At 47.6% G+C, this 10321-nt stretch overlaps 1 protein-coding gene across 3 annotated transcripts in view; it reads right to left on the minus strand.

Moving 5' to 3' along the window:
* GNAS (GNAS complex locus) overlaps positions 1 to 10005 on the minus strand; it is a 276404-nt gene extending 266399 nt beyond the window's left edge. Inside the window, exon 1 of one of the 3 annotated variants that reach the window (XM_038369574.2) lies at positions 9458 to 10005. In XM_038369574.2, coding sequence (XP_038225502.2) covers positions 9458 to 9905 — 448 coding nt within the window. In that variant the 5' untranslated portion in view covers positions 9906 to 10005. The remainder of the gene's footprint in view (positions 1 to 9457) is intronic. The other 2 variants (XM_038369571.2, XM_038369572.2) reach the window with 2 other exon arrangements.
* Positions 10006 to 10321: the final 316 nt, after the last annotated feature.

Genomic DNA, 10321 nt, shown 5'->3' on the forward strand with positions numbered 1-10321 from the left:
TCTGGAATGGTAAAATGGATCAGTGAGGTGATGGCAACCTGACTGCCATGAACCAGAATGACCACTTGACGATTACCTGTTCTGTTCATTCCCTCGGGGCACCTGGCATTGGCCACTGTCAGAAGTCAGGATACTGGGCTAGATGGACCTTTGGTCTGATCCAGTATGGCTATTCTTATGTTCTAAGGCAGGGGTTCTCAAACTGGGGGTCAGGACCCCTCAGGGGGTTGTGAGGTTATTAATGGAGGGTCATGAGCTGTCAGCCTCCACCCCAAACCCTGCATTGCCTCCAGCATTTATAATGGTGTTAAATATATTAAAAAGTTTTTTTAATGTATAAGATGGGGGGTTGCACTCAGAGGCTTGCTATGTGAAAGGGGCAAAAATTTGAGAACCACTGTTCTAAGGTATTCTATGAAGGAGAGGAGACTGGGAAAGTGTTGATGAACTTGCTAACAGAGATGAGCTGAAGCAAGGACTTAAGGAGCTGAAAAATCACCTTGAGAAGAAAAGTCAGAGTCACAGACCATAGAGGACGCCAGCTGCCTGGATATGGAATTGGGTTAGTCAGAGAGCTTGGGTAACAGGACTTTTACAATACTACCTTGTTTGTAATCCAGAGGCCCAGAGGGAAGAGGTCGGATGGTCTCAGCTCAGCTAATGAAAAACCCATTATCTTCGAAGAAAAAATTCCAACTCCCTGAGCGGCTTATTTGGTTCAATTCAACATCACAGCCCAAACAAATGACTGGGCACATGAACAGAAAGGGGGGTTCTAGTAGTCAACTTGGGAGGTCCTATTCTGAAAGTGCTGCAGAACTTAGCCCCAGAAAAAAGACTGAGTTATCTAGACCTGGTACAAACCTTTGATATGTGGTTTTGAGCCAGCCAGGCTATAGGGCAAAGCTAAGAGCTAGGAAAGGGAAAGAAGAGACGCTACCTGAACTGGCAGAGGACCTGTGAAGACTTGGGTTTCTGGCATACCCAGGTACTAACAAGGGATTCCAAGATAAATGGGCAACGGACCAATCTGTAGATGCTCAGGCTGATCTTCGTCTGCAAATCAACGTCTGTGACAGGAGGCAGGGGTACTGGAACAAGCAGAGCTAAGGGGTCATGGGCCTCCCACTTTTTACCAGTCGCAAGGGTGAATGACAAGGAAAATGGGGATGGAGAGGAGTGAGCAGGGGATGGGGTCTTGTGGGGGGAAGAGGGGAAGGGCTGGCATGGGGGCAGGGCCACAATTCAGGCACCGGTGGGCCCCACTCCCTTTTAGGGACCTGCTGATGCTTCTGACAGGAGGCCAAAGTCACTCTGAGATGCTGTGGTATTTGTCATGGAACTCAAATATTTCCTTGCAACGGTTCACCAGAACCAGTAAGTAAGATGAAAGCTGATCAGCATAAGCCCTATAAGTCTGAGACGTAGGATGGAATAGGGGATTCTAATCAAGTTCATGATGACATTTTTGAACATTTAGGAAAAACAATAGTTTGGTTTGTAACACAGAGGAAATTAGCAATGGCACAAAAAGTAAGGGAAGCAATTGAGTTAAATGCTGGTTGTGTGAAAAAAATTGGCCATATAATGAAGGACTGTTACAAATATAAGGCAGAACAGGACAGAGCACCACAAATGTCTAGTGAAACCCTCTTACCCAGCTCAGAAAACTGGGCGACAGCAAGCTGAAGGGACAAAGCTTGGAGATACAAGGATCAACCCAACTGTTTTTGTTTAGGTCTGGGCAGTTAAACAAGAATAATGGAAATTTGGGTATTAAGTGTGTAATCAGATCTATGAAATACACAGGAATAGTAGACACTGGCTCAAACATGACAGTTATTAGAGTAGATATGCTAAAAAGGCTGGGGGATAGGGGATTCATAAACCTGACCTTAGGGCATGTCTACATTACAGCCCTAAGTCAACCCATGTTAGGTTGACTTACAGCCACCGCCATAATTACGGCGGTGGCTGATGTCCACACTACCCTCCTTATGTCGGTGGTGCTAGTCCTCACCACCCACTGAAGGGGGGGCAGTGTGGGGGCTGAGAGCCAGGGCTCTCAGCTCCATGCAGCTCCTTGCTCAGAGCCCAGCTGCCCCCTCTGGGCTTCTCTCCTCAGTGAGCCTCTGGGCAGCAGCCCAGCTGGGAGCAAGAAGCTGGACTGTAGCTGCCCGTCTTTCTTGTCTATTTCACAGCTCCAGCATGGAGCCGTGAAATCGACAAGACAGCCAACAGCTGATGTAAGCACACCAACATAAGCCCTGGCTTCTCGTGGAGGTGGAGTTATTATGTTGGAATAGGAGGGCACTTACATCCACAGGAGCAAGATTGTAGTGTGTACACTGACATAGTTAGGTCAACATAAGGCAGTTTATGCTGACCTAACTGAGGGCTTGACTTCACTACGGAGCTAAATTGGTGCTGATGCAATCAATGCAGCGGCATCGATTTAGCAGGTCTAGTGAAGACATGCTCAATCAATGGGAGAGCGCTCTCCCATCGATTTCTGTACTCCACTTCAACGAGAGGTGGAAGCAATGTCAGCGTCAACATAGCGTAGTGTGGACCCCACAATAAGTAGATCTAAGCTGTGTTGACTTGAGTTACGCTACTAATGTAACTCAAATTGTGTAGCTTAAATCGACTACCCACTGTAGTGCAGAATAGGCCTTAGGAAGGTAGACTGGGCTTAAGTCTAAATTTCTCCCTAGAAAGCATGGTCTGAAATAGGTGACCTGCTGATTAATCCTCCTTTTGCGTGTTTGCTCTGCAACACAAAGGAAGATCAGAAAGCTCTAAGGGTTCAGACGAATGGCTGGTCTTCACTATGGGGAGATCGATACTGCTGCAATCTATGCAGCAGGGGTTGATTTAGCGGGTCAAGTGAAGACCCGCTAAATCAATGGCAGAGCACTCTCTGGTCGACCCCGGTACTCCACCTCTTCGAGAAGAGTAAGCGAAGTCTACTGGAAAGCGTCTCCCTTCGATGCAGTGCAGTGAAGACACTGGAGTAAGTCGACCTAAGCTATGTCGACTCCAGCTACATTATTCACATAGCTGGAGTAGTGTAACTTAGGTCGATTTATCCCAGTAGTGAAGACAAGTTCGAAGAAGAGAGTGTTTTAACACACACACACACACACACAATCTCTCTCTCCTTTCCCCCTCCCCACCCACAATAGGCTTAACGTCTCTGAAAGGACTTATTGCATGGCCTCTCAAATTCTTTCTATGGAGAGTTTCATGCTGGGTGATAATACATCAGTGACCCCTAACGTGCAATCCATTAGCACCTTTTGTCATAATGTAATTGTTAGTTGATAGATAGATGGCACTAAGTTCTCTGCAGTGTCCCTCCCCCAGCCCAGACCTGCTGCGGCGAGGGGACAGGTGCCCCTCCCACGGCACCGAACTAGCCCCAGCCCTGAACCTGCCACAGCCAGGGGAGAGGTGCCCCTCCCCTGGCCCCAAGCCAGCCCAGCCTGGACCTGCTGTGGCTGGGGGAGAGGCACCCCTCCCCCACAGCCTAGGTGCTGCTGTGGGGGAGTCCTGTCTCCCCACTGTAGTCATGGGAAGCCCCACTGCACCCCAACCTCCCAATCCCAGAGCCCACACCCCCAGCCGGAGCCCTCATCCCCCCCCCAACACTGCAACCCTCTGCCCCACCCCACCACATGGGTGGGCTAAAATAGAGGGAACACTGCCGCCTATAGGTTGCCCAGTACTTTCCATTCTCAAACTAAGTTTAAATGTTCCATTCCAGCTGTCTAGCTGAGGCTGATTTCGTTAAAAAAATTCTGTTAAAAATAGTTAAATTGTTTTCAAGAATGAGATTAAGAAAAAAATACACTGTCTTGCCCACCGTTAAAAAAATCTGTACAACTATTTCATTGAGAAGCTTGAGCACCTCCATGCTTTGGAGTAGGGTCCTGAAATTGAGCTGGGGCACTGGGTCTGTGGTCAGTTACATGCCTTTTGCCACTCTTGTGAAAATACACCCAAATCTGGCTAAAAATTACATGCCTCTGAAAAAAAAAATCACAAGCTCAGTAAAGGTTTGTTAGAGGCTGGCAGCTAAATTCTCCAACCATTCTCTGGGGACTGACCATGTTCCTTCCCCACACAGTTCCTGCATGCTCCTTACAATGTGCTCCAGTCCCACAATGCACACTGAGCATAGGCGCTGACTTCTGCTGGCGCCTGTGGGTGCTTGACCCCCCTCTGCCCCCAGCCCGCCCCACCCTGACTCTTCCCCTGCCCCGCCCCCTCCCACACCTGCTCCGCCCCCATTCCAACCCTTTCCCAAAGTCCCTGCTCCAATTCCGCCCCCTCCCTGCCCCTATTCCAACCCCTTCCCCAAATCCCCGCCCCGGCCCCGCCTCTTCCCCTGAGCGTGCCGCATTCCTGCTCCTCCCCACTCCCTCCTGGAGCTTGTTATGCCGCAAAACAGCTGTTTTGCGGCGGCAAGTGCTAGGAGGTAGGCAGAGAAGCGGGGATGCAGCGTGCTTAGGAGAACAGGTGGAGGTGGGGGTCAGGAGGGGAGCTTGGCTGTCGGTGGGTGCAGAGCACCCACCAATTTTTTCCTGTGGGTGCTCCATCCCCGGAGCACCCTCGGCGTCACCACCTATGTACTCCAGTGTACAGCGGCAGACGTGGAGCAGAACTGCTCCCGCAAATGCTTTTCCTGGTGCGACGAGTCACTATGGCACCAGGCACCAAAACTGAAAGCTGGGAGAATGTCACTTGTACTCTTAATGGTGCCCAGGCAGCATGGAGAAGGAAGAACATGACTGGAATGCAGAGTGGGCACAGGAGGTGGCGGAGGGGTGAGAAGAGCGTGGGGGGGAGGGGGCATAGGGACAGGCTGGAATCGATTACCAAGACTCCCTGCTCCCACTATTTCTATGATGTCTAGCAAATAGCTGTGAAAGGGACAGGAACTTGTATGTCTTATCAACCTCTGGGGCTGCTCCACGTAGTGGGTGCCAGCCTACTATCACAATCAGTAACTAGCTCGCTCATTTGGTTGAGATCTGCTCTCTTGATTGAAATGGCCCAGCCCTGCTGATCACCCATAGTGAGGTTTGTGTCATTGTCATTCCTTCTGATGGAATTTCTATTTTTTTCAGTTTGCTTAAAAAAAAATAAAAAAAAATAAAAGGAAGTTAGATACAAAAAACTACATTAAGTGTCTCAAAAATTAGGACTGCCAGAGTTAAGGTTAGTTGTGCAACCTTAATTCAGCTCCTTGGTGTGTCTGTATTATGATACAGTCTTTAATTACAGATAACATACTATGTATTTTCATAGGATTTCAGCCTTATTCAGGGCCCAGGATATATGGTGCTCAAGGAAGGAATCAGAGTTGTGTAGTATATGAGGCTGTTGTCTGTATGATCTCTGCCTCATATAGGCTCTGACCCTGCAAACACTTACACACTCACTTAACTTTACTACTGTGAACAGTCCTCCCCCAAAATCACTGGAACTGCTCATGAGGGTGAAGAGCATGCATAAGTAGTTGCAGGATTGAGACCTGTTATGTTATGTCCTGTTATGTTATAGAGCTAAAGAACAGGAGCAGCTAAAGGGAGGGAGTTTTCAGAGAGGAAGTGAGAGAGCTAAATACATCTGATTAACATTCTCTAAACTTAAGGCAATAAACCGTCCCTCCCCATAGAAACAAAACAGAGAAAGAAAACCCAACATAAAAAGCTGCAAGAGTAAAAAGAGAATGCAGGCAGAAGTCCAGCAACTTGAGGGTTGGAGGAGGGGGGGAACGGGGACTATCCAGTTTATTGCACTGAATGCAGCGTGTATGATTACTTACCTTGGGGAGCGGGGTGTATGTGTTCATTCCGTGCAAAGAACTCTTGGCCCTCACAGACCAAGTATGGGCTCTGGAGACCAGAGTGGCTGAACAGGAGGAGCTAAGGGAGACATAGAGGTACATAGAAGAGACTGGTCCCACCACCAGTCTGACAGCCTCTGAACAGTTGAGGAGGATGAAAGTCTCAGTGAAGGAGAACATCAAAGAGGAGTGGAGGGAAACGATCCCATAGTTGGGACCCTCCCTCCAGATGATGTCATGCTATCCTCTCAAACTGAAGATACCTCTCTGGGGGAGGGAACCCTAGTTATTAGGAACAGACAGGTAATAGCAATGGTGGAGTTGATCATTAGAAACCTAGATATCTGGGTTTGTGATGATTAGTAGAACTGCATGGTGAATTGCCTGCTGGGTGCGGAGGTTGCAGATCTCTTGAGACATTTAGACAGGGTTATATGTAGTACTGGGGAGGAGCTGGTGGTCATATAGGCACATATAGGCACGAATGACATAGGGAAAGGCAGGAGATAGGTCCTGGAAGCCAAATTTAAGCAGCTAGGTAAGAGAGTGGAGTTCAGAACCTCCGCGGTAGCATTCTCTGAAATGTTTCTAGTTCCACGCGCAGGGCTATTAGACAGTTAGAACTACAGGGTCTCAAGACGTGGATGAGACAATGGTGCAGGGAAGAAGGGTTTAGATTTATTAGGAAATGGGGAACCTTTGGGGAAAGGAGGAGCCTATACAAGAAGGATGGGCTCCACCTAAACCAAAATGGAACCAGATTGTTGGCACTTAAAATTAAAAAGGTCATAGAGGAGTTTTTAAACTAAGGGCTGGGGGAAAACTGAGAAGTGTGGAGGAGCACACAGTTCAGACAGAGTCATCCCTTAGGGGAGGATCTATTAATGGGGATTCTCTATATCCTAGTAAGGAGAAGAATATGGAAGATGATAAAGTACAGGTAGGATCTGACAAGAAAACAGTCAAATGAAATAAAAGTCCCATTAAATTACATCACATAATGGCAGACTGCTAAAAAGTGACATTTTATAAGTGCCTATGTACAAATGCTTGAAGTCTAAATACTAGATGGGTGGACTAGAGTGCTTGATATTAAATGAGGATATGGATATAACAAGCATCACAGAAACTTGGTGGAATGAGGATTATCAATGGGAATTGTAATACCAGGGTACAAAATAATGTGGCATAGCTGCTGATCCCTGTCGTACCCGTTTGTCTGTATCCCCTGTGCAATCTGCTTGCAGGTGTTCACATTTCCATGGCTGGTCTATAGCTCTGCTTACAGAGGCTCTTCTCCTCAGAGGCTCAGGAGATCCAAAATCCTGCCTCCCCAAGGGAGGAACTCATCCAGCGCATGGAGCTGGCCTGGTGAGTCCTGGTGAGTTGCACATTACAGGGGCGAGCTGCTAGACATGTTTGCAGAGGTGGGCAGTCAGGAAAAGACATTTCAAAAACATGTAAAGGTTTTAAAGTGGTATGTATGTGACTTCTGGTCTCTGTGACCCCGTGGCAGTGGAGTTTAAGGTACTTACCAGAGCAGCCACTGTTGCAGGGAATGGGATATGGTGGGACAGCTGTCAGGGTCAACACAGGTCCTGCAGTGTCTATCCACTCACTATGTCAACCTCAGTAGATTGACCATGGCTCTCTGCCATTCAGGGAGGTGGTTTTACTGCACAGCTCCAACAGGGTGCTTATGTCAGCCAGAGATAAATTTGAGCAAGCAAACTGACTTATGTCAACCTAACTTTGTAGTGTAGGCCAGGCCTTAGATACTGGAACATCTATTCAGTGACAAATATGGGTAAATGAAAATATTTGTTAACAACATGATGACATCAGGCCTAATGCAAAGCCCGCTGAAGTCAATAGAAAGACACCAATTGATTTTGAGAGGCATTGGATCAAATCCACAGATAGAAGTTGTTATTATTAAGGCCTCAATCCTGCAATTTACAATGTGAAGTCAGACTGCTACACCTATGTTGAGCTCCACTTATGTCAGGCTTCTGAACTAGTGCTGCAATCTACCCTCATGTTGTATGTTGCAGGATCAGGGCCTATATCAATAACAGAACATTAACACTTTAATAAGCTTTAAACATTTTTTATCTAGACTTTAGATTTTGCTACAGTCCCGAAGTGATTTGCTGATTTCAAAATTTGGTAATTTATTTGCTAAAAAGAATCAAAAATAAGTATAATAAATAATAAAATTTAATATTTAATAAAATAATAAAGTATTTTTAAAAGGGTCCACTTAGCATTATTTTAATGCAGTAAGTAACAGTTTACATGGAAATTCAATCAACCAACCAAATCAAACACTGTCCTCAAAGAATAAATGCTGTAATTTAGGAAGATACACTGTATTATTTATACATTACAAAGATTTTTGATCCCTGTTTTATGATCAAGTCCTCCATCACATATTAAATTGTGATATAAACTATATGTGTATTTAAACACAAACACACACACACAAAAGTTTTATGTCCTTTCCATTCTTGCTATTCTTCCTGGGGAAGCCAATTATTCTCTCCACTGTGGTCCTGACTACCTCTCAAAATACACATTTTTGAAGGTAAATACTGGGGCTAATGTAATCTTGACAGCAGATAAGAATCACATGGAACATAACCCTTGCAAACAGTAAATATTTAGCACTGGAAAAATATACCAGTGGTTTAAACAGATACCAACCATATCCCAGTTTTGCTAAAAAATAAAGGTAATTTTGCTCAAGCCATTTATCAGCACCTACATATACCACATTGATTCCTCTCTATAAATAACGTAGATTAGATGAAACAGGATAAAACAACAGTTCTTTAACTGTAATTTAAGATGACAAGCCATGAAGCAAAGAATCAAACTCGAAACACTTCACAGGAACTTCTAAACCTGCTTGGAATAACCAGAAAAATCCAGCCTCTCCATGTAATTGTTTATTTCCATTTTTAAAATCACCTCTTAACCCCTCGATTTCCCAACCATGCAGCTGTACGATCTAGCCCCTCCTTGAATAACTTAACCTGACTGTTACAATAAGTGGGCCAATAGAAGAACGCGTCTCTGAAGCAAGGCACAGCGATGCCGAATCAACGCTCTGGATACTTGCTTCAGAATCAACTTTAACCTGTCAAACCACCGCTGGCTGACGTCCAGCTGTTGGTGCTTGTTCTTCTTCCAGCTCATTTGGACACCCTTGAAATAGCGAACGCGCTCCAGGGCTCCCACTCCACGCCACGGAGAGAAGCGTCCTGATCTCCAAGACGCTTGCCCGTGAGCTAGGAAGTCGGGAAAGTCTGCGAGTTTCAAAGCAGACGCAGGCAGCAGCCAGCAAGAGACAGCCAGCGCCCCGCAGCGCATCCCCACCGCCACCGGTGTTTAAAGGAGGACAACAGACGCTGCCCGTGACTTGCAAGCCCTCCTTCGCCGCTAGCACACGGGAGGGGGGGGGGGGGTGCACACACGCACCCCCTGGGCTGGCTACGCAGGCAGCTTCTCCGCCCAGGGACCGGCCCACGACGCCCGGGGGTCTCTGGCAGCGCCAACTCGCCCCGCCAGCCCACAACCCACGCCGCGCTCGCTCACCCAGCAAAAGCAGCCGGTGGGTCTGCTTGTACTCCCGCTTCTCGGCTTTCAGCGTCTTGTCAATGCTCTTGCTCCGCTTCTTCTCCGCCTTCTCCCTGGCGATCAGCTCGTCCCGGAGCCTGTGGATCAGCTGGGGGTCCGCATGCTCCAGCTGCCCGGCGTGCGGCTCCCCATCGCCGCCGTAGGCGATGGAGGGGTGGGCTCCGAGCAGCCTGGCTCGCAGGCTGTAACACAGCCCCATGGTGCAAAGCTGGGGGGGGGGGGTCCCTGTCTCGTGCCCCTTTAACAAGCCCCAGGCATGGTCTCCAGCAGGGCGCCTAGGGAGCAAGTCTCTGGCTGGGGGATTCTCCCTATGGCCTCTTAAGGTGGAACTGCTTCCCCTGGACTCGGGGCACATTTTCCCCTCCCCTTTTGGTTCATTTTTTTTTTTTTCCCTTTCCACACTCATAAGGGGAAATATACACGTGATCCAGACATGGTTACCGTATTCTCCAGAAAACTCAGGCGCGGAAGATACTGTACTTCTTCTTTTCTTTTCTTTTTCTTTTTTTTAACAAGGGCTTTGCCTGCTGTGGGTGGTGCTGGGTTGTGTAAGCAGCGTCTACTTCGCCGCCACCTCCTCCTCCATTCGCTAACCATTGGCCACTCTTCGCGTTGAGGTTGTGGTTTGAGCATTGGCCTGCTAAACCCAGGGTTGTGAGTTTAATCCTTGAGGGGGCCATTTAGGGATCTGTGGCAAAAATTGGGGGATTGGTCCTGCTTTGAGCAGGGGGTTGGACTAGATGACCTCCTGAGGTCCCTTCCAACTCTGATAGTCTATGATTGGGCTTGGGAATTGACTCCAAGGGCTGTTCGAAGCTGGAC

The sequence above is a fragment of the Dermochelys coriacea genome, chromosome 13 (genome assembly GCF_009764565.3).
Source record: "Dermochelys coriacea isolate rDerCor1 chromosome 13, rDerCor1.pri.v4, whole genome shotgun sequence".
NCBI lineage: Eukaryota > Metazoa > Chordata > Testudines > Dermochelyidae > Dermochelys > Dermochelys coriacea.